The sequence below is a fragment of the Schistocerca gregaria genome, chromosome 3, assembly GCF_023897955.1.
Source record: "Schistocerca gregaria isolate iqSchGreg1 chromosome 3, iqSchGreg1.2, whole genome shotgun sequence".
In the NCBI taxonomy this organism is placed as follows: Eukaryota; Metazoa; Arthropoda; class Insecta; order Orthoptera; family Acrididae; genus Schistocerca; species Schistocerca gregaria.
The window spans coordinates 956,543,976-956,569,735 of record NC_064922.1 but is presented as its reverse complement, the minus strand read 5'-3'; the positions used below and the strand labels follow the sequence as shown (position 1 = coordinate 956,569,735).

Sequence of the window (25,760 nt, the reverse complement as noted above, 5' to 3'; positions counted from 1 at the left end):
GGTGGATATACACTGTACTAGTGCCGACATTGTGCATGCTCTGTTGCCTGTGTCTATGTGCCTGTGGTTCTGTCAGTGTGATCATGTGATGTATCTGACCCCAGGAATGTGTCAATAAAGTTTCCCCTTGCTGTGACAATGAATTCACGGTCTTCTTATTTCAATTTCCAGGAGTGTATTATGACTTTTGACCAGTATTAAGGTAAATACGCTGTTTGTTCTCTATCAAAATCTTTCATTTGCTAACTATGCCTATCAGTAGTTAGTGCCTTCAGTAGTTAGAATCTTTTATTTAGCTGGCAGTATTGGCGCTCGCTGTATTGCAGTAGTTCGAGTAACGAAGATTTTTGTGAGGTAAGTGATTCATGAAAGGTATAGGTTATTGTTAGTCATGGCCATTCTTTTGTAGGGATTATTGAAAGTCAGATTGCGTTGCGCTAAAAATATTGTGTGTCAGTTTAGTGTTGATCAGAATAAGTAAAGAGCGAAATGTCTGAGTACGTTCAGTTCTGCTCAGCTGTTTGAAAATCAAATAACGTAAGGGGTTAACCAGCACAGTAATCGATAAATTTTTCTAAGGCGAAATTTCATATGAAAAGATTTTGATAGAGAACAAACAAAGTATTTATCGTAATCATGTTCGAAAGTCATTATATATATATAATCAGTTCATGACACCCAGTATCACAAATTTACTCTTTGTGGCGGACACACGTCCACGCTCTCAAAACTCCGCCATCTCTCTCCCCACATCCACCATGGCTCACCTCCAACAGCGCAACGCTACGCGCTGTTAACATCCAGCTGCCCAACACTACAATAGCGAATATTCCAACAATGCCAACCAGCCACAGACTAAACACAGCACAGCCAGTGATTTTCATATAGAGCGCTACGTGACATTACCAACATAAAAACCTAAACAGCCTACTTACAACGTTTGCAATAAGTAAGGTCCCAAAAAACACCGCCACGCTTTAGGGTCGTATTACGTACCTCAAAACAATAAAAAAAATGCCTATTAAACTTGTGTCGAAAAAGGCATACCTGAAGTGCTATGAACACTTGTAGATCGCCCTAGTCCAACGCACATCTACTGAACAAGAGTTCATAGCTCTTCAGGTATGCCTCTTTCGGCCCATGTTTAATAGGCTTTTTTTTCTTGTTTTCCTTCACTTTACCTCCTCCGAAAATATGGAAAACAAAGAGCTTGAAGTAGAAGACATGTATTTCACACTATCGAAGACAAACAAGTGCTCAGAGCTCTTAAGCTATGCATTTCAGAGACCATGTTTAGTTGACTTTTTCTCTTGTTTGCGTGTAAGGATCCTGCTACTAAAACTTGTTGGTGTTTTTGCTGAGTACACACAGAAGTCAGCCACTAGCTCTTTCGTACACGTCTACTCATGTCTAATTTCAACACAGGTACATTATATCAAAATATTGTCACACGCTGTTATAAAAAACAGCGATCCACACTGCAGTCTACTGGTCGGAGCGGTAGACGCGAGCCGTACTACCGGCATTCCTTGTTGAAAATCACTTCTGGTACAAACACTTTGTCACCATTCGGTATAATTCTTACGTTTTACTGATGGTCAGCCTATAGCGATGGCGACGCACTCATCCGGTACATTTCAATACGTCTCCTCCCTCTACGTCACTGGTACCACGCTCTACTTACTGAATGCCTCAGACAACAATATCACTCCCCACCGCGCAATCGCCTCTTGACAGTCGATTGCTAGCTTATCCTCACCTGTGTGAGCAAATCATGTTTATCTCTGAATAAGTAACCGTGAATCCCTTACTGTTGCTGGCAGTGGGTAGCGTTGGTAGCTGAAAGTGTCCGTCCTACAACGAGAATAAGCACAAACCAACTTTGTTTATAGCTTACCGATTGTGAATACTGGCTCTATATTTAGTTGACGGAGCCCTATGAGATCAACACCCTATACGAAGTGACCATCAATAGAGCAAGAGCAATCGACCTTGCTGTTTATTTACAATGGTAACTCAGTATCTGTACTTTCGTTGTTATCGTCTCTAGGCTGGCAGTACAGCTTAGTGCATGCGCCAGCACCTAGATGGCACCGTTCTCTTCGCGTGTAACAAGAGTTCGTTTTGAATGAGGAGAAAACATGGTTGAGCCAATCTTCGTTTGCACCGACGAGGGCCAGCGTTCTCTAATCCATATTTTGTGCTCTGAAAGTATCACAAGAGGTGAAATACGTAGAACATTTTCTAGAGGTAATGCTTTACCACAGCTAAGAGCTAACAGCGAGGAAATATCAAGACGTCCCATGATATCTACTACGAACTTCAACACAGAGCAAGTTTGTGGTCTGCTTTAGAATAACCGATAAGTGACTGACGAAGAAATGGCTGACCAAATGCACGTTCGTCATAGTTCTGTATGTGACACAAATCTTAACTGTCTCAACGTTCGTAAAGTCTGTGCAAGATGGTCCCAAAGATAACTCAATGAAGAGAACACTCGCAGCACTGTGAGAATCCATTATCAGATTCCCTCACGTTAAAAAAGGTAAAATGTTTTAGAACTGAATCATCGCTATAGATGAAACATAGTATCATCTCTTCGAACCAGAGAGCAAAAGCCAGAGCAGTGAATGGAAGCAACCAAAAAGAAATTCCAAAAGTCAGCCGTAAACAGGAAAAACGATTCTCACAATTTGTTGTGATTCACAGGAACACTACCTGGAAAAGGGGTCAGAAGCAAAAAGCTGCCATTACGATGACATTTAACGAATTTAAGCCTGTAATTTGAAACAAACGCCGCAGTGTTGCCAAAGAACGCTCTCTATTTGCATGTCAACGCACGTCCACATAGTGCGATCTACACCGTTCAAACCGCCAGATTTCCATTTGTTTAGTCCGCTTAAAGATGGTTTAAGAGGCAGTCGATTCAACTCTGACGAAAAGGTCAAAAAAGTAGGGAATACGTGGTTTGCGGCTCCAACGAGAAAATGTTTTTTATGCTTGCAAGTGCGCTTAAAACCAGAGTCACTGTGTTGCAAAACTATGTCGTTGTAAATTTTGTACTGTTGTTGTAACAAATTAGGAAAACGTTGTGGTGAAACTTGTTACCTCATCCTGGTGTCTGTGTAGGTACAACTGAATGCCCTATTAGCAAGAGATAATTGGAGCAAGGTTTTTTTCATCTTGAATATGCCTGGAGACATTAAATCACAGTTCCAATTTTTTCTAAACTAATTCCTTTCCTCAGCTACAAGAGCTTATTATACAATGGCTGCAAACAACTCGTTAAGTGTTTCTTCTGACACTTTACAGACAAACATATTGTTCTCTGTCGAAACAGTATCGGTTAAATGATTGTTTCAGTGGCAGCTTGAAGGACGTATAATTGATATGACACGTTTCGCTGATAAAAGGCCATTTTCAGATCTCGATAAGTTAGTTACAGTGTTACATAATACTCGATTTTAATTTCGACACGTGGGTTTACGGTACCATTCATAATCACTTACAAGTCGTCGTAGCTGTGACTGAAACAAATATGTAGTTGAAACTCTTGTTGCACATACCAAACGTGTCGCACAATAGCGACTTTACTGTGTCACACAGATAAACAGTACGCAAACACACACAGATTACGTCTTCGTATTTTCGTCTCAGTAACTAAAATAACCTCAATTCCACGATTTCGACGAAGATTTTCGACAGCTTTCCCTCGATTGTAAAGCAAATGTTCCCAGTTGGGTCCTCGACCAAAACGAACTGTACAGTTCATCGGATCTTGAACAACCAACTGTATTCCTCCTGATAAAGAAAAGACGAAAATTTGTATCAACAGTCGAGTTAATGTGGTATTAAACACACAGACTAGCTAATTACTTGAGTACTGAACGTTGACAGCAGTCTTGTGTCTTTAATAACAAAATTACATTCCCGTAATAAAAGAAAATAACATTTTCTCCCCCTTTCCTGTAGGCCACACACTTGCTGCTAGAATACACCGGTAAAAAAACAATTATGCTATGTTATACCGCAATTAATATTTCAGTCTCTTTTTGTTCTTTTTATTATGTAATGCTCTTCAGTACCAAGCAGCAGAACGTAATTTTAATTTTCATCCCGATGTTAGCAGCTAGTATACAGTTGGTAGCAAATATTTGTATCCGTGATGAAGTGCTGTCTACAAACAAACTTTTGTTTGAGTATTACACCTGGCCGCGAAAATACAGAAAAAAGGTGAAAATGCAGATAAATAAATGTCAAATTATATCAACACAGAAGTCGCCAACACTCAGTTGCTCACCGAAGGTAGCAATATGGATACTCGGTTTGGTCGTCACGGCAACGTTTTTATGAGAATAGTCCATCTGTGCGTACTTCAAAATAAACTGATTTTCTTGCATTATTATCCTTTCTAGGACTGAGTGGCGTGGACTGTGAGCCATAACACCGATGACCTACCTTGGTAACCAAAGCGTAATAAAATTACGTCGAACTGTCACTGCCGAAGAAACTATATGTGTACGGTTAACTAAACTGCATAGTTAATGAAACTGTTTCTACAGGCTATACAACGTTTCTGAACTTCGGAGTCTCACCAGATTTTTTTTGTACCATTTTCTTAGTCATCAGTTTCAGTATTTTGCTCATTGCTCCTATCTGTGTAGGAATAAAACACATACAGTATAGAGAGTACCTTACTGTCATGTTTGCAAACAATATGGAGCAGTTTTTTCAGTGGGCTATTCAATATATGTTTTTCTTGTGATATGAAACGTTTTACGAGAATAAATATTACATATAAGGTCGATGAATGCTATAAATTGGCTTCAGATAAGGAACTGTCATGCCTCTCACATACTCACGAAGGCACATGCAGGAGTACATGGGGAAAGAGTGCTTGGTGTAAAACTGCGGCTTCACACCAAAGGTGACTGTGATGCACGCAGTGAACAGCTGGTGTGGACGAGAAGAGCCTCCCGTGCACCGGAGCGAATCAGCGAATGTCTCAACACCTGATGACGCCCACAGGAAGCTGATTACCGTGCGCACTATATTCCGTTCCCCTTTAACTAAAGTTCCCAGTTTGCGCTTTTTGAAAAGGGAGCCTGGCAACATGCAACGCCAAAATGTTAGCACAATTGCATGCACCCCAGTGTCTTGAAGTGTATGTCGGCTTACTCAGCAGCATGTTCATTTAGTGTAGCGTTGGAATAGAATCTTCAGAATGTATGGTGGCTACTCACACCTCCATAATTTTCTTGTATTTACACCAAAATGTTGTTGTTGTTGTTGTCTTCAGTCCTGAGACTGGTATCATGCAGCTCTCCATGCTACTGTCCTGTGGAAGCTTCTTCATCTCCCAGTACCTACTGCAACCTACATCCTTCTGAATCTGCTTAGTGTAGTCATCTCTTGGTCTCCCTCTACGATTTTTACCCTCCACACTGCCCTCCAATACTAAATTGGTGATCCCTTGATGCCTCAGAACATGTCCTACCAACCGATCCCTTCTTCTTGTCAAGTTGTGCCACAAGCTTCTTTTCTCCCTAATCCTATTCAGTACTTCCTCATTAGTTATGTGATCTACCCATCTAATCTTCAGCATTCTTCTGTAGCACCACATTTCGAAAGCTTCTATTCTCTTCTTGTCCAAACTATTTATCGCCCATGTTTCACTTCCATACGTGGCTACACTCCATACAAATACTTTCAGAAACGACTTCCTGGCACTTAAATCTATACTCGATGTTAACAAATTTCTCTTCTTCGTAAACGCTTTCCATGCCATTGCCAGTCTAGATTTTATATCTTCTCTACTTCGACCATCATCAGTTATTTTGCTCCCCAAATAGCAAAACTCTTTTACTATTTTAAGTGTCTCATTTCCTAATCTAATTCCCTCAGCATCACCCCACTTAATTCGACTACATTCCATTATCCTCGTTTTGCTTTTGTTTATGTTCACCTTATATCCTCCTTTCAAGACACTATCCATTCCGTTCAGTTGCTGTTCCAAGTCCTTTCCTGTCTCTGACAGAATTACAATGTCATCGGCGAACCTCAAAGTTTTTATTTCCTCTCCATGGATTTTAATTCCTACTCTGAATTTTTCTTCTGTTTTATTTACTGCTTGCTCAACATACAGATTGAATAACATCGGGGACAGGCTACAGCCCTGTGTCACTCCCTTCCTAACTGCTACTTCCCTTTCGTGCCCCTCGACTCTTATAACTGCCATCTGGTTTCTGTACAAATTGTAAATAGCCTTTCGCTCCCTGTATTTTACCCCTACCACCTTCAGAATTTAAAAGAGAGTATTCCAGTCAACATTGTCAAAGGCTTTCTCTAAGTCTACAAATGCTAGAAACGTAGGTTTGCCCTTCCTTAATCTAGCTTCTACGATAAGTCGTAGGGACAGTATTGCCTCACGTGTTCCAACATTTCTACGGAATACAAACTAATCTTCCCCGAGGTCGGCTTCTACTAGTTTTTCCATTCGTCTGTAAAGAATTCGCGTTAGTATTTTGCAGCTGTGACTTATTAAACTGATAGTTCGGTAATTTTCACATCTGTCAACACCTGCTTTCTTTAGGATTGGAATTATTATATTCTTCTTGAAGTCTGACGGTATTTCACCTGTCTCATACATCTTGCTCACAAGATGGTAGAGTTTTGTCAGGACTGGCTCCGGGGGCCTTGTTTCGACTCAGGTCTTCCAATGCTCTGTCAAACTCTTCACGCAGTATCGTATCTCCCATTTCATCTTCATCTACATCCTCTTCCATTTCCATAATCTTGTCCTCAAGTACATCGCCCTTGCATAGACCCTCTGTATACTCCATCCACCTTTCTGCTTTCCCTTCTTTGCTTAGAACTGGGTTTCCATCTGAGCTCTTGATGTTCATACAAGTTGATCTCTTTTCTCCAAAGGTCTTTCTAATTTTCCTGTAAGCAGTATCTATCTTACCCCTAGTGAGATAAGCGTCTATATCCTTACATTTGTCCTCTAGCCATCCCTGCTTAGCCATTTTGCACTTCCTGTCGATCTCATTTTTGAGATGTCTGTATTCCTTTTTGCCTGCTTCATTTACTGCATTTTTATATTTTCTCCTTTCATCAATTAAATTCAATCTTTCTTCTGTTACCCAAGGATTTCTAGCAGCCCTCGTCTTTTTACCTACTTGATCCTCTGCTGCCTTCATTGCTTCATCCCTCAGAGTTACCCATTCTTCTTCTACTGTACTTCTTTCCCCCACTGCTGTCAATTGTTCCCTTATGCTCTCCCTGAAACTCTGTACAACCTCAGGTTCTTTTAGTTCATCCATGCCCCATCTCCTTAAATTCTCACCTTTTTCAGTTTCTTCAGTTTTAATCTACAGGTCATAACCAATAGATTGTGGTCAGAGTCCACATCTGCCCCTGGAAATGTCTTACAATTTAAAACCTGGTTCCTAAATCTCTGTCTTACCATTATATAATCTATCTGAAACCTGTCAGTATCTCCAGGCTTCTTCCATGTATACAGCCTTCTTTTATGATTCGTGAACCAAGTGTTAGCTATGATTAAGTTGTGCTCTGTGCAAAATTCTACCAGGCGGATTCCTCTTTCATTTCTTTGCCCCAGTCCATATTCACCTACTATGTTTCCTTCTCTCCCTTTTCCTACTACCGAATTCCAGTCACCCACGACTATTAAATTTTCATCACCCTTCACAATCTCAATAATTTCTTTTATTTGAGCATACATTTCTTCAATTTCTTCGTCATCTGCAGAGCTAGTTGGCATATAAACTTTTACTACTGTAGTAGGTGTGGGCTTCATATCTATCTTGGCCACAATAATGCATTCTATATGCTGTTTGTAGTAGCTTACCCGCATTCCTATTTTCCTATTCATTATTAAACCTACTCCTGCATTACCCCTATTTGATTTTGTGCTTATAACCCTGTAGTCACCTGACCAAAAGTCTTGTTCCTACTGCCACCGCACTTCGCTAATTCCCACTATATCTAATTTTAACCTATCCATTTGCCTTTTTAAATTTTCTAACCTTCCTGCCCGATTAAGGGATCTGACATTCCACGCTCCGATCCGTAGAACGCCAGTTTTCTTTCTCCTGATAACGACATCCTCTTGAGTAGTCCCCGCGCGGAGATCCGAATGGGGGACTATTTTACCTCCGGAATATTTTACCCAAGAGGACGCCATCATCACTTAATCATACAGTAAATCTGGGAAAAATTACGGCCGTAGTTTCCCGTTGCTTTCAGCCGTTCGCAGTACCAGCACAGCAAGGCCGTTTTGGTTATTGTTACAAGGCCAGATCAGTCAATCATCCAGACTGTCGCCCCTGCAACTACTGAAAAGGCTGCTGCCCCTCTTCGGGAACCACATGTTTGTCTGGCCTCTCAACAGATACCCCTCCGTTGTGGTTGCACCTACGGTACGGCCATCTGTATCGCTGAGGCACGCAAGCCTCCCCACCAACGGCAAGGTCCATGGTTAATGGGGAGGGGGGGGGGGACTGTACACCAAAATAAGAAAAATATCTAAGCCACTATTTCAAGTACACTGTGTTATATAATCCCAGAATGAGCAGAATGAGATTTTCACTCTGTAGCGGAGTGTTCGCTGATATGAAACTTCCTGGCAGATTAAAACTGTGTGCCATACCGAGACTCGAACTCAGGACCTTTCCGTTTTGCGGGCAAGTGCTCTACCATGTAAGCTACCCAAGCACGACTCACACCCCGTCCTCACAGCTTTACTTCTGCCAGTATCTCGTCTCCTACCTTCCAAATTTCACAGAAACTCTTCTGCGAACCACTTGGCCGCGAAAGACAAAGATCCGGAGTTCGAGTCTCGGAGTGGCACACAGTTTTAATCTGCCAGGAAGTTCGTTACATAATTGCTTAAGATTAAATACACTCCTGGAAATGGAAAAAAGAACACGTTGACACCGGTGTGTCAGACCCACCATACTTGCTCCGGACACTGCGAGAGGGCTGTACAAGCAATGATCACACGCACGGCACAGCGGACACACCAGGAACCGCGGTGTTGGCCGTCGAATGGCGCTAGCTGCGCAGCATTTGTGTACCGCCGCCGTCAGTGTCAGCCAGTTTGCCGTGGCATACGGAGCTCCATCGCAGTCTTTAACACTGGTAGCATGCCGCGAAAGCGTGGACGTGAACCGTATGTGCAGTTGACGGACTTTGAGCGAGGGCGTATAGTGGGCATGCGGGAGGCCGGGTGGACGTACCGCCGAATTGCTCAACACGTGGGGCGTGAGGTCTCCACAGTACATCGATGTTGTCGCCAGTGGTCGGCGGAAGGTGCACGTGCCCGTCGACCTGGGACCGGACCGCAGCGACGCACGGATGCACGCCAAGACCGTAGGATCCTACGCAGTGCCGTAGGGGACCGCACCGCCACTTCCCAGCAAATTAGGGACACTGTTGCTCCTGGGGTGTCGGCGAGGACCATTCGCAACCGTCTCCATGAAGCTGGGCTACGGTCCCGCACACCGTTAGGCCGTCTTCCGCTCACGCCCCAACATCGTGCAGTCCGCCTCCAGTGGTGTCGCGACAGGCGTGAATGGAGGGACGAATGGAGACGTGTCGTCTTCAGCGATGAGAGTCGCTTCTGCCTTGGTGCCAATGATGGTCGTATGCGTGTTTGGCGCCGTGCAGGTGACCGCCACAATCAGGACTGCATACCACCGAGGCACACAGGGCCAACACCCGGCATCATGGTGTGGGGAGCAATCTCCTACACTGGCCGAACACCTCTGGTGATCGTCGAGGGGACACTGAATAGTGCACGGTACATCCAAACCGTCATCGAACCCATCGTTCTACCATTCCTAGACCGGCAAGGGAACTTGCTGTTCCAACAGGACAATGCACGTCCGCATGTATCCCGTGCCACCCAACGTGCTCTAGAAGGTGTAAGTCAACTACCCTGGCCAGCAAGATCTCCGGATCTGTCCCCCATTGAGCATGTTTGGGACTGGATGAAGCGTCGTCTCACGCAGTCTGCACGTCCAGCACGAACGCTGGTCCAACTGAGGCGCCAGGTGGAAATGGCATGGCAAGCCGTTCCACAGGAATACATCCAGCATCTCTACGATCGTCTCCATGGGAGAATAGCAGCCTGCATTGCTGCGAAAGGTGGATATACACTGTACTAGTGCCGACATTGTACATGCTCTGTTGCCTGTGTCTATGTGCCTGTGGTTCTGTCAGTGTGATCAAGTGATGTATCTGACCCCAGGAATGTGTCAATAAAGTTTCCCCTTCCTGGGACAATGAATTCACGGTGCTCTTATTTCAATTTCCAGGAGTGTATTTCACTACTTGATTTACGTCTAGTGCTCTTTCTTAAGACCTTACATTTAATTGTGCTTAAATTCCAATAACAGATTGCATAAAATGGAAAATACTAAGTGTTTCCAAATGACATGGGTTTTGTGGGCCATTCAGCCTCCAGGTATCTCATGCTAGTAGTGTATTCACTTTCGGTTTTTCGTTCTGAACAGAATGACAGAGCCTATTTACAATCTGGCTTAAAATATCTTACGCTTATTTCAATAAAAACTGAATGCATCGGACACTTTACTGAGAAAAATGTCCAGCAAAACTCTAGTTGCAATAAGTATGAGCAAAAAAGTGTACAGTGAAGAATGTACGTAGTATATGTGAATGTCTGCCTCAGCAGAAAATGAAATGACGTGCCAAAATTTGTATTAATTCCCAAAAATATGTTATCGAGGACCCAGAAAATGCTCATCAAAGCCTGCAGGGTATTTTAACGTGGGCGATTAATATATATTTTTGTTTATCACCGAGTAACCAGTCCTTTTAACACGCGCACGTCATAAATCAGTTTTCACAGTCCTGACTAGCGTACAGGTTTAATATGTCACTATTAGTCAAAATAAGTTGACAGCTCGGTGTTAAGTAAGAGGCATTTCACTCAATCCTATCGACGAATAAATCGGAATATACGGGCGACTGAGAATACAAGTGTCGCTGTACTCACTTCAACAACATATCAGCAGGTTCCATGCGAGGCTCATATTTTTTCTACCGAAGAATCGGTGCTCTTACATCTCCCGTTTCACGAAGAAAGAAATCGTACTTAAACGTTCGTGTCATCAAAGCAAGCCATATTCTTTAGATTAGATTAGATTAGATTAGATTAATACTTGTTCCATAGATCATGAATACGACACTTCGTAATGATGTGGAACGTGTCAGGTTAATAAAAGATGTCTGTACAAGAAATTACATTACACAAAATAATGCATGACACTAATAATTAAGTTTTTTTTTTTTGAGTAGAAGGAGTTGTCATCTAGAAATTCTTTTAATTTATTTTTAAATGTTAGTTGGCTATCTGTCAGGCTTTTGATGCTGTTTGGTAGGTGCCCAAAGACTTTTGTGGCAGCATAATTTACCCCTTTCTGTGCCAAAGTCAGATTTAACCCTGCATAGTGAAGATCATCCTTTCTCCTGGTGTTATAGGTATGCACACTGCTATTACTTTTGAATTGGGTTGGATTATTATCAACAAATTTCATAAGGGAATATATATACTGTGAGGTTACTGTGAGGATTCCTAGATCCTTAAATAGATGTCTGCAGGATGACCGTGGGTGGGCTCCAGCAATTATTCTGATTACACGTTTTTGTGCAATGAATACTTTTCTACTCAAGCTTTAGTCGCTAGTGCTCGTAAAGCGACGAGAAGAGTACCTTACCTCTGATAAAGATCCCACACCTCGCAGCAGTACTCCAAAAGAGGACAGACAAGCGTAGTGTAAGCAGTCTCTTTGGTAGTTGTCGCATCTTCTAAGTGTCCTGCCAATAAAAACGCAGTCTTTGGTTAGCCTTCCCCACAACATTTCCTTTACATTCTCTCCAATTTAAGTTGTTCGTAATTGTAATTCCTAGGTATTTAGTTGAATTTACGACCTTTCGAGTTGATTGATTTATCGTGTAATCAAAGTTTCACCGATTCCTTTTAGCACTCATGTGGATGACCTGAAACTTTTCATTACTTACGGTCAATTGCCAATTTTCGCATCATTCAGATATCTTCTCTAAATCGTTTTGCAATTTGCTTTGACCGTCTGATGAGTTTACAAGAGGGTTTATGACAGTATCATCTCCAAACAATCGAAGATGGCTACTCAGATTGTATCCTGAATCGCTTATATAGCTAAGGAACAGCAGAGAGCCTATAACACTACCTTGGCGAATACCAGAAATCACTTCTGTTGAAGTCGATAAGTGTTCGTCAGTTACTACAAACTGTGACCTCTGTGACAGAAAATGACGAATCTAGTCACATAACTGAGATGATATTCCCCAAGCACGCGATTTAACTACAAGCAGCTTGTGAGGTATACTGTCGAAATCCTTGTGTAACTGTAGAAACACGGAATCAATTTGAAATCGCTTTTCAGTAGCATTCAACAGTTCGTGTGAGTAAAGAGCTAGTTGTGTTTCACAAGAACAATGTTTTCTAAACCAACGTTGACTGTGTGTCAACAGACTGTTTTCTTCGAGGTAATTCATAATGATCGAACAATATATATATATATATATATATATATATATATATATATATATATATATATATATATATTCCAAAATCCTGCTGCCTATGATATGTGCCTGTAATTACGTGGATTACTCCTAATTTCTGAATACTGATGTGACCTGCGCAACTTTATAGTCCTTGAGTACGGAGCATTCGTCGAAAGAGCGATTCTATATGATTACTTAGTATGGGGATATTGTATGTCCACTGAAAGGAACCTAATTGGTATACAGTTTGGAGAGGGAGACTTGCTTTTATTAAGTGATTTAAGTTGATCCGCTACTCCGAGGATATCTACTTCTGAGTTCCGTTGTCATTTAGCACCCGTAATGAGGTTGGACGATGGCGGGAGAATTGTGCCTTCAGGTAATCCAACAACCAAGAATCACGCGGATTGAGGTGTGGGGACCTGGGACGAAAATCTGACGGACGTGGTGGCTCAGTGCACGATCGTCACTAAATGATGTGTGCAAGAGACCTTCCACACGTGTAGCAACATGTTGGGAGCGCTGTGCTGCATAAAAGTCGTACTTTCCAGCAGATGTTTATCAGCTAGGCTAGGGACGATTTGAGTTTCTCTCTTACCATAGCTCATTTTATTTGATTCTCATGCTTTGTTTCCGTCCAGCGCCATTTATTGGCCAGTTTTTGAACTCGTTTCTGGTTTTGATAAAACTCCATATCATTTCATGCTCGTGTGTCAACTTTTATCTGTGTACCTATATAATTCCGTGAATTAGTGTATTTTAACGATCTTTTGGATCAGCCTTCGTCTCTCGTAAAATAGAAGATTTTTACTTCCGCATCTCGTCTTAGCGGGAAGTGTGGCACACCACAAAATTTCCAGAATAAAACTACACTAGTGGCCATTAAAATTGCTACACCAATAAGAAATGCAGATGGTAAACGGGTATTCATTAGACAAATATACTAGAACTGACATGTGATTACATTTTCACACAATTTGGCTGCACAGATCCTGAAAAATCAGTACCCAGAACAACCACCTCTGGCCGTAATAATGGCCTTGATACGCCTAGGCATTGAGTCAAACAGAGCTTGATGGTGTGTACAGGTACAGCTGCCCATGCAGCTTCAACACGATACCACAGTTCATCGAGAGTAGTAACTGGCGTGCTGTGACGAGCGAGTTGCTCGGCCACCATTGGCCAGGGTTTCGCAGGGATCGAATCAAGGGTAGAGCCACGGGTCGTAACACGTCGTTGAGCACACCATCGCCGGCGCTCCTGTCTGTGGTGCAGCGCCAAGGGTAACCGCAGCCGTTGTCTCCGAGCTGGTAGTCCATGCTGCTGAGAACGTCGTCGAACTGTTCTTGCAGATGGTTGTTGTGTTGCAAACGTCCCCATCTGTTGACTCAGGTATCGAGACGTGGCTGCACGATCCGTTACAGCCATGCGGATAAGACGCCTGTCATCTCGACTGCTAGTGATACGAGGCCGTTGGAATCCAGCACGGCGTTCCGTATTACCCTCCTGAACCCACTGATTCCATATTCTGCTAACAGTCATTGAATCTCGACGAACGCGAGCAGCAATGACGCGATACGACAAACCGCAGTCGCGGTAGGCTCCAATCCGACCTTTATCAAAGTCGGAAACGTGATGGTACTCATTTCTCCTCCTTACACGAGGCATCACAACAACGTTTCGCCAGGCAACGCCGGTCAACTGCTGTTTGTGTATGAGAAATCGCTTGGAAACTTTCCTCATGTCAGCACGTTGTAGGGGTCGCCACCGGCGCCAACCTTTTGTTAATGCTCTGAAAAGCTAATGATTTGCATATCACAACATCTTCTTCCTGTCGGTTAAATTTCGCGTCTGTAGCACGTCATCTTGGTGGTGTAGCAATTGTAATGGCCAGTAGTGTAGTAAGGCGGTCAGATGCTGTTCGTTTGACGTTGTCCAATTCCTCTCGTTGCTGTAGTTCAATAATGACTGGTCCATAATGCATGTCGTGACTGGGTGCGCCGTTTGTGGGGCATTTTGGGCGTATGTCCCGCTGTGGCAACAGCTCAACAAATAGACATAACTGGTCGTTCGCTTTGCGGCAGTAGCTATTGTTTCTCCTGTTTTTAATTTGAGCGTATATTCAATGTTTTTCATCGTTGGCGTGTTCCTTTTGTTTACGTATTTATCGCATCACTTGTTGCAGAGCTGCTGGAGGCGGAGAACAAGGAGGACGACCTGCGCCCCGTGAAGCAGGCGAGGGCGCTCTACAGGACCTGCCTGGACGTGGGTGAGTGCCCAGCCGCGGATCTCTGGGAAGGGACAGCCAAGTGGGAGGTGACCGTGAGAAAAAGACTGAATAAACAACGAAACGATAGCCTTGTACGTGTCGTGCTGTTGTGTCGGCTACTGTGGGAGCCAGTACCAACACAGACAACAGGGGTGAGAAGTTTGGATGGCCAGCGGCAAGAATCCAAAATGATCTGTACGTAACACTTTCCGATTAATACGGTGTAACACTTTATTTCTAAAAATGAAAGGAACACAACTTCTCGTTATGAGACGTACTTCCGGTGCCTACATGCAGTCACTTTCACACGCTATTGCTACTCGTAGAACGCAGGCCAAGGCTGAGTATCGTCATCGTCTCCCTATTGCTCAGTACTGATGCTCTCAAAGTCTGCGACCGAACTGGCTGGAACAGCGACGGGCGGCTCGTTAAAGTCGGCGCTGACAGGGGGCGCTGATGCTTTAGGACTGCACACACGGGGTGGCAGGGGAGCTAGGAAAACTGAAAAGGGAAATGCTAGGGCTCAATCCAGGGGTCAGCGAAGTGAAATGGAAAGAAGATAACGATTTCTGGTCAGGTGAGTGTAGAGCAATACCAACAGCAGCAGAAAATGGTATGATGGGAGTAGAATTCGTTATGAGTAGGTAGGCACGGTAGAGGGTGAGCTACTGTGAGTAGTTCAGTGATAGGACAGACAGCAAACCAACACCGGCAGAGATAGTTCAGGTATACATGTCGAAGTCGCAAGCCGAAAATGAAGAGGAAGTATATGAGGTTACTGAACGGGTAATCCAGTACGTAAAGCAGGGTGAAAATTCTAATAGTCATGGGGGACTGGAATTTGGTCGTAGGGGAGGGAGTAGAAGAAACGGTTACGGAACAATACGGGCCTGCTACTAGGAATGACAGCGGAAAAAGACAACTTGAATTCTGCAATAAATTTCTGATAGTAAGAGGGTATACTATGTTCAAGAATCACAAGAGCAGAAGTTATACTTGAAAAAGATCCAGAGATAAGGGAAGATTTCAGTTAGATTACATCATGGTAAGACAGAGAATGAGGTGTAGTAGAAATGAAGAAATCGAGTCACTTAGCATCAGGATTGGTGATCACGAAGTAGATGAAGTTAACATTTTTTATACCTAGGATCCGGCCGCTGTGGCCGAGCGGTTCTAGGCGCTTTAGGCCGGAACCGCGCTGCTGCTATGGTCTCAGGTTCGAATCCTGCCTCGGGATTAGTTAGATTCAAGTAGTTATAAGTTTAGGGGACTGATGACTTCAGATTTTAAGTCCCACATTGGTTAGAGACAATTGAACCTTTTTTTTTTTATACCTAGGAAGCAATGTAGCTTATGATGGACGGAGCAAGGAGGACATGTAAAGCAGTTAACACTGGCAAAAATGGCAGTCCTATCGAAGATAAGTCTACTGATATGAAACTTACGCTTTAATTTGAGGAATACATTTTTGTGAATGCACGTTTGGAGTGCAGCATAGCATGGTAGTGAAGTGTGGAGTATGGGAAAATCGAAAAAGAACAGCATCGAAGCATTTGAGATGTGGTGCTACAGAAGAAAATTGAAAATTATGTGACCTGATAATGTATGGCATGAGGCTGTTCTTCGGAGAATCAGCGAGGAAAGAATATATGGAAAACACTGACAAGAAGAAACGACAGAATGGTAGAACATATATTAAGACATCAGGGAATTATTCCCATGGTACTAGAGGAAGCTGCATAGAGTGAAAACTGTAGAGGAAAATAGAAATTGGAACACATACAGCAAATAATTGAGGAAGTAGGTTGCAAGTGCAATTCTGAGATGGAGAGACTGGCACACGAGAGCAACTCCTGGAGGGCCGCATCAAACCAGTCACAAAACTGATGACCCGCAAGAACATTTTAGTCATATAGGATCTTCAAGAGACTCAGAAGTGTTTTAACCTCCTGGAATACAACACTGAAACAACTATATAAATATCTTAAAGCATTACTGCAATTATTTGCCAAATTTGCTTCGCAGGTGGGGACAACCTTGGCTAGCCAGTAATTTGCCCCGATTGCGTCTTCTTGTGGAGTTTCTTTCTGTATATTTGTGAAGGCTGAACACTGAAGAAAAGAGACAAAATTGGAGTATTCGTGGAGTGGGTTGGGAGGAGAATGGATAAAATAAAATGGCAGGATATAGTCAACAATAAAGACGTACTGGAAATAGTACAGGAACAAACTAAACCTAGTCCAGAAAAGGAAAGTAGACTGGGTGGACGTATACTGCGAGAAAAAAGAATTCTAACACCAGCTATCGAAGGAGCTTTGAAACGATAGAACAAAATAGGAAGCACAAGAATAAAAATATTGGATGAAGTCAAAAGAGGAAGATACCAGATCGCGTAGCAGTTGACCTGGAGCAAGATCAGATGTGGGCCACCCAATGGACAAAACACAGTATGACCATAATGGTATGTTCTCAGTATCCGCTTATTGTATCCGCAGTAGATGAAATAGAGACAAATGAAATTTTGAGGAAAATGGAGTGCACGAAACGTCCTTCTGTTACTAAATTCCTTGTCTGCGGCATCCCTTCCCTGTACCCAACAGATGGACCTACTATTCAACACCTGGCTTCTCCCATTCGCCTACAGTAATCTGCGGAAGCAGACGACACACTGCTCGATATCAAAGCATGTTGATATTGTGGAGCAACGGCTGGAGCATGCAGCTGGCTGCACCTACACTGGCAAAACGTATTGTCCACCTACAGTCCGTAATCTCGCTTTTGCGGAGAGGCCTCACGCGTCATCATGAGGAGGAATGATTAGAAGTTAGGGAAACCGAGCTGAAACTGCCTCACCTTGACGTAGCGCTTTGTAGCCACTGATAAGGAATAAAGACTCTTTAACGCGCCTCTGCTTTTTTAATCACGATTTCATCCTCCATGGAAAGGATTCACCAGTATCCGGTAGCCGTATCGTACGACTCTCCGTACATCTTATATTGAAAGAGTTCGTGCAATTAACTAACGAGAAGGTAAGCCACAATTTTGCACTCTTTGTTTTGTCACTATATACTTGTATGATCATAAATGTAAATTTCTGTTCCTTGTCTCAGGAAAATACGCGCAGCCTGACCATACAGTTTCTTATCAAACAATCTTTCCTGTTTAGGTACCTTTAGAATTTACTACAATTATGGTACATTTTTATTTTCGACATTTTCAATTATTTATTACTATATTTTAATTTCTCTTTTAGATTAATTTTATTTTAGAGGAGAATCGAAGCAAGCTTGGGTGCTGACGAGCCCTCTGGCCAAAACAAGGGGGAAAGTCGTTACAATTTGTGGATGATTAGGCTGCGTCATATTCCTCTCCAAATTTATTGTCCAAAAACCGGCGTTTTTCTCCATTTGTTGAGTTCCTCCTCAAGTATATTCAGCCATCCGGCAATACCAGAAAATTCTTGAGAAAGGGATCAAACGTCAGGTTTTGGAGAAGTGTCAAGAATTTCATTACACACCCAGAAGATTTTATCTTCAATGACAGGGGCTACGAAAGAAGCAAAACATGTCATTAAATTTGTGTCGCTGCGTCTGGATCTCGCTCGTGCCTCTGCCAGAATCAGGGAATGGTTTTCTTTCGTCTTCACAGTTTAATTTTGAAGGCTTTAAAAGTCCCGTACTACGTGTTAAACAGAAGTTAGCAAGAGAAGAAGTGACAAAGGACTTAATGAAAGTAAAATAAAGTTCTTTTGTCCCTCTTTGACAGACAGCTGTTAACGAGATGAAAAGGAAAGATATTTGATTGTATCCGCACGAAAATTGGATGAGTTCACGACGAAAATAAACGTGAAATATTAAGGGATGAGTCTCAGTGTTGGAGAACAGGATTTTATCAAACTATATGAAAGAGATAAAATTCGGAAGCAGTAGGTACTAGAAACAACAGATAGAAAACTGTGAATGGAAGAAAGGAAAAGATTGATGGAATATTTCCTAGCCCCTCCATGATTAGGTAACATGCTTCTTGAAGGGACACCGGAATGAGAAGATGTAGCGACACGCTAAGATTCGAGTATCTAAAAAAGATCATCGAGGATGTTCGGTGTAGTAACAGATACACGGAAATGGAAAGATGAGTTCAAAAGACAAAGAAATAAAAGCAGTCTAATGACTGATGTCTAAAATAATAACATATTATTTTTGTTTATATGTTCATTGGTAATGGGACATCTGAAAAGATATTCATAAAAATTTGTTTTGTTATATCGGCAAAATGTATCGCTGTATGAGTATTCTCAATACATTTTTTGTTTTGTTTTTTATACCATGCGAACTCTGTTTCCTTGAGGTTTATTTGTGAACAGATACACATTTCTTAAATTTGCAGAAAAGTTAAATACAGATAACGAGGTTTATTTCATACTGAAGTTATGATCGTGGGGAATATTTAGACCGCAAGAAACTTATGGCAATACAATTTCCTCGAACAAAAGCGATATTTTTGTAATATTACAACTTGTAAATATATTCAGAAAAGTGTCCTACAAAATATACATCGTTTTCGTAGAGATATTTCTTATTAAACTTTTATTTAAATCAGCAATCTTTCATTTTCCGCTCCGTTTACTGAACCAGTTTGTAGCAACAGCATAAGTTCGTGGTCCACGCCAGGTACTAGTTCATAAACTATATATATCTTCGGAAACGAATTACAGTTCTGTAACTGCGAAGATCGTTCAATTCGAATCGTTTGTCTCCGGCACAAATCACGCCAGAAATGTTCACCTAGGGTGGAACATTCTTTCTAACCAGTATGTATTTTCGCCTCTTTTTTTACATTTACCTCGTGATTTACACTCCTGTCGACAGAGATAAAGATCTGTAACTTCCCCGCAGCGTTTTCTCCGGAATAAACCGTTTAAATGAAGATTAATTCTTTTCGAGCGAGGATTTAAAGCGAGAACAATGCTGATATAAAACACCGTTCGCTAACTCAGTCAAACGTAATCTTTTGACAGGAATTAATTTCATTTTTCTTCTCTTCGCGTGTTTCAAAGCGCCACTTTTTAAAAACGGCAAATTCTACAGCGCTTCATAAGAGCAGTGGACGGACAGAAGCAACGGGGAGAGATTTCTCTTAATTCGTCAAATAAATGCTTCTCTCTCTATGTTCACTGAAGATGATGTAAATAAACTGGCTTATTTTCAATCTCTAGTTTCTTGCTATCGACATTTTTGCCTTACATTAAAAATAAAACTGTGTAAATGGAAAACTGGGAATGATAACATATCGCTTATCCGCTGGTTTCACTAAATGTGTTTAAACAGTCTTTACCGCTTGTTTGTGTTCTTTTACTTTTATCCCATGCACTAGTTTCATTCCAGATGTTGTTCTTTGAATGCATAACACGTCCTTCCCGAAACTCATTGTTTAACGGAGACTCTTATTTGCCGATCATAACATACAAAACTGTTTGCTGTTGATTTATGAAATACATTCCACAAAGTCACTGAATCGAACTGTTCAAAATGAATTCGAGTTGTGAGTCTAAGCGTTTGGTTGTCCTGCACTTTCTCCTGCTTCGTGTCAGATGTTTTACCTACTTTTTTGTCTTTTTATGCTGACTTCCAAGCCTTTTTGTCTTGCAATAGCCTTCGGAGTTCTATATACCTAATACACGTAGCACTGTCGGCAATACATTTTGCATATTTTGATAATTTTCTGTCCTGGTAATTGTGTCCCTCCTTTGATTGCGGCGTTAACTGTACTTGAAAGAATATATGCATACGATCTGAAGAAATGTTATATTCAACGATAGTGTCTATGCGTCCGACGCCTGTGCAGATGTGCTCCTCCTCGAAGCTTTTGTGTTTTCATTCGGGAGAATATTCTGATTCTTTCCAAGCTGTGTGTTTGTTGGAGACGGAACCTTGCTTTTCCGGAACGCACCACTTTTAATACTATCAGGTTTAAGGGGACACAATTATTCTCTTAAAGTAATAGAATTTATTATTTATAGAAAAAAGTTAATTACGGCAATCATAGAAAGGACTGTGGACAAACGACACAAGAACTGGATACGTTTCAAGGCCAATAAACGAGACTACAGCTTTTAGATCGCTGTAATTTCGTAACTGCAGGTAATCTGAGCAACTAACAAGAACCTATAATGTGAAACGGCTGTAGCAGCTGCAATTCGGCCAGTGTTCTCGCCTTCCAACACTGCAGATATAGATATCAATGTTCTGTATCACTGGAAATGAGTGGGCGCAGCTCACCCCTCATTGATGCAGGTTAGATCGCGTCTGTTTTATTGTAACTTTTCACCAAGTGGTGTCAGCTAACATTTCCGTGAATAATCTCTACTTTCATCCACGATGGAATATACTGCGTGACTACTTCGCATGTATAACAGCGAGCCGAGCCGCCAACACAGACGACGTCCCTTGGTAAATGCTGCTAGACAAGTACTTACTGCCGGTTTGCAAGCGCGAGAATTGTTTCACCAATACGAACTCTGAAATCTGAACACCTTCAAATATATTATTTCTCTATCGGTTTCGGGCACTTAGTGATCTTCTTCAGTAGGTTATATCTATCGTATTATTTGCGAGTGTCAAATAATGCGATAGGTATGTGTGGTGTGCAACGTCCAGTCACGGAATAATCGGTGGGATGTTCCTTGATGGCACGGTGACTACGGAACGGTACGTGAAGGATATGGAACGTGATTTCATCCTCATTATCCAAAGTGACTCTGATTTCGACAAATGTGGTTCATGCAAGACGGAGCTCGACCGCATCGAGGCAGGAGAGTGTTTGATGTCGTGGGGGAGCACTTTGGGGACCGCGTTCTGGCTCTGCGGTGCCCAGAGGCCACTGGTATGGGCTTCGATTGGCCGCCATATTCTGCAGATCCGAACAAATGCGACTCCTTTTTTGTGGGGCTGTATTAAAAACAAGGTGTACAGCAGTAACCCCAAAGACACTGCTGAGGTGAAAACTGCCATTCAGGAGGTCATCGACAGCATCGATGTTCCGACGCTTCAGCGGGCCATGCACAATTTCGCTGTTCGTCTGCGCCACATCATCGCCAATGATGGCAGGCATGTCGAACGTGACATAACCTGAATCCGAATACCTGTAGTGACGTTTACATGTTGAATAAAGTGTGTGAACGCCGTAGCTTGTAACTAATGCGTTTTTTTCGTGTGGTTTAAAAATTGTCACCCTGAATATCGTACTTCATTCAGATTATCAACAGCGCAACCGTCATGATTCGCGTAGTTTGTGTGTCTTTTACACGAGTCTCTAGTGACTACAGGAAAGTGCTACGTACAACTGCCCGTGTTATCGAGGTGAAGGTAAATCTGCGTCCTCATATCCAAAGCTGCAGGTATCGTCAGGACGGTACCAAATGTTGTGCATCGACTGAGTATCAACCAAAACTCCGATATAGTTTGCGCTATATACTGTCTTCCAGGAGAACGTGCGTAAACAAGAACTAATACGTAACACCTCACATACGGAGCACAGGAAAAGCATTAATATGCATGACTGTCCTGTAGAGTGGCTGTGGAGAAGACGGCAGACCATCAGCTTGTGTTACCGAGGGTCCCGGGGTCGAGCCCTGGTCAGGCCAGTTATTGTACTGTGGCAGGTGTGAAACTGTTATATGGCGACAACCTGTTTCCTAATATATATAAAAGGACTATTCGGAGTTTACAGCAACGTTCTATTGGCAGTCGCCTTCGCTTGTATCTCACGTGCAGAAGTGTTAATAGTAATAAAAATAATAACATAATAATAATCTGATGTGCGGTCATCGATATCTAATATTTCCCCTCCAACGTCTATCTTATTTCTTTATTATTCCGTTCCAATTGTTTCTATTTATTCTATGAAACTACAAATGTAATCTTTAGGTTTGCCACTTTCAAATAAACGAAGCGAAAGCGGACTTCCAATAGAACATTGCTATAATCTCCGAACATTCCTTTTACATGTGAGGAACATGTTGTCCCATCTAAAGGTTTCACGCTTACTACAGTACAACATTGCTATGACTAGGTCTCGAACCCTGGACCGCCTGTAAGACAAACTAATGCTCTACCGACTCCCTCACAGGCTCTTTACAGGACAGGCGCTTACAGTTATGCTTTTCCTGTGCTCCGTAGGTCAGCTGTTATAATGACTTACCGTTTACGCAAGTTTCTTTGGGCGACAGCATTAAGCAGTTTTAAGTTTTGTTTGATAGCCTGTCAATAGACAACGTTTGATAGTGATCAGACTGTCTGATGATATCAGGAAGTTTGAGTATCAGTTCTCAGTGTGTCCTGTCGTGAAGTAAACAATGCGGCTTGTCTGTCAGTCTCTCAGCATACATGGAAAGGTTATTTCAGTTTTGGGTCGTGCGCGCTTTTCCACTTAAAAGCAAGAAGAATTCTTAGTACGCCTGGTTGCTCACCGAATTGACAATCAACATAACTACGTCTTTCGAATATTCAGCAGCTATGGTTTGACACATAACAATGGCCGCCCGGGGCAAATATCAACAGATAATGACCAAAAAATCGTACAAGAGACTCCTCTAATGGAGCCTTGGTCAACGGGGTCTGATTTGTTCGACGGCTGACGATCATCACGGAATATTGTGGAGACGAGCTTGTGCCAGTACTCGTCTGAAGTACGCTGTGTCATGCGTTCAGTAGGGAGGTAGGTCAGGCATGTTTTGGACTGGTACCACGTACAGGTGTTGGACGCCAGTTATTCGAGGGTAATTTGAGGACTGCGCAGTATGAGGGCAGGATCCTCCTACTGCAGTCTACATTTTGGCGGTAGCGTCTGGTTTAGAAACCACACCCTCAGCTCCCTCGTCGATTATCTCTCTGCGAGAAAGAGTTCCAGTTTTCCTACATAGGCGGAAATACCCATTACTGTAGGAATAATCGATTTATGAACAACCATTGAACTAGCCACACCAATTAAAAACGGGTCTGGCTAAGGAGAGAATTAAAGTGGAAATGCCACATAAAACGAGATATAGAGAAAGCCGTACCAGACGGAGCTTCATTGAGAGGATCCGCGGGGAGTGTGCTCCACTCGCAGCTTACAAAACTCTCGCTCGACCAGTGCTTGAATACTGCTCTCCACTCTGGGATCCGCACCGGACACGATCGACAGAGGTAATAAAGAAGTTCCAAAGAGGATCAAAGCGGTTCGTCACATGTTGGTTAAAGGAGCGGGAAAGCGTCAAGGAGATGCACATGCAATTCCAGTGACAAATGCTGCCAGAGAGTCGTTGCACGTTATAGAGTGACTTACTGTTAAATGACCGAGAGATTACGGTCCTATAAAACTTAATTAGTATACTGCTTCCCCCGACGCATATCTCGTTAGAACACCATGAAGACCAAATCAGAGAGATTCGACATAGCACAGAAGCTTACCAATAATCGTTCCCATGCACATCGTTTGCGACGGTAACAGTAAGAACTGATAATTAAATAACGAAATATACTTCCTGGCGCCTGGGTTCTGTGTGGCAGAACTACACATCTGTTCCTCATCAGTTGGTGATGTTCATGATGATTATTACAATTATCGTTATTATTTTTATTAAGGTTTCGTGGTTGTAAACTGCTGGGTCATCGGCGCTATGTCGTCCACGGAGACAGGCAGTTCAATAAAGAGAGACGTTACGTGTGGCACAGTTTTACTCGCAGCAAAAGCGCTGTCCCTGTTGTACGTGCGACCAGCGGATGTTTGTAAGCGTATGTATGAAAAAACAAAAGCAAATGCAAATCAATCTGGGCGCTCTTTCATATTTACGACCAATCAGGACAAGTCTCGCAGAACGCAGCGCTAATTACTGTGACACCAAATTAACCTTCCCTTTGGAAGCTGTGGGACGTGGGCGTCACAGCGAACGGACTCTCCGTAAAAACACGATCCAATGTCAGGGTTGCTGAGTGACAGTACAAAACGTCAGCCAGTTCGGCACTCACTTCTGAACGTCGCTGACAATGCGACACCTCTGAATTGCTTGGGGACTTTAGAGGGCATCATGTGTTGCCATAGGACTTTTTTTATTTTCATTCTTTCACTACAGATAATATTACATTTTTACAAGGGTTACAGAATGTAGAAGAGAAAGGAACGCGGTCAGAGACGACAAATGGCATTCGTCCGATCCTTCTGACGTGAAGGCCACGGATCAAATTGAAGTTGGGAGGGTATTCTGCATGAGAATATCAGCTGTAGCAAGTAACAAGAAGTCACACCACTCTCGCTGCTTGAGCACCACAACGCAGTATTCCGATAATAAATATTGAACAAAATAGGCAATGGCCACGAAAATGGACCACACGATATATATATCTTCATAAATTCCCTGCGTTAATTTTGTTTTGAATTAAATGAGAAGTGGAACATTATGCAACGATTGCCAGCGTACTGTCAAGCCAGAAACAGCTTAAGTTCGTAAAGACTATCGAGTTCTAGTGCTGAAATGTCAGGAAGTCAGCACTGGCTTGGACTAAGAAAAATTATGTGTGACTCATAATGAAGTTTGAAATTTTATAAATGTAACCAAGTAATCAGTTCAAGTGAAACCTTGTTAATGATTGTCAGTCCTTCTCTGCAACATGTCAAAATCCCATGTTGAGATTAGTACTGTGCGACTTAGTAAGTGAATGCATATTGTGTGGAAGTAACTGTTTATTGCCGTTTATATATAACGGTTCCAGCATTATAAGTTTTTATCTGTGATACTCACTAATCTACAGTTTGCCTTTGAACAGTCAAAACTTGGCAGTGTGAAATTCCGTACAGTGAAACGTCGTTGTCAGCGGTTACTGGTTCTAACTGCCAACTTTTACGAAAGTGGGTATAC

At 42.4% G+C, this 25,760-nt stretch overlaps 1 protein-coding gene across 2 annotated transcripts in view; it reads left to right on the top strand.

The window, feature by feature from the left end:
• Positions 1–25,760, top strand: part of LOC126355952 (neprilysin-4-like) — a 693,674-nt gene that overhangs the window by 497,257 nt on the left and 170,657 nt on the right. For both annotated transcript variants that reach the window (XM_050006541.1, XM_050006540.1), the window contains exon 6: positions 14,783–14,866. In XM_050006541.1, coding sequence (XP_049862498.1) covers positions 14,783–14,866 — 84 coding nt within the window. The remainder of the gene's footprint in view (positions 1–14,782; positions 14,867–25,760) is intronic.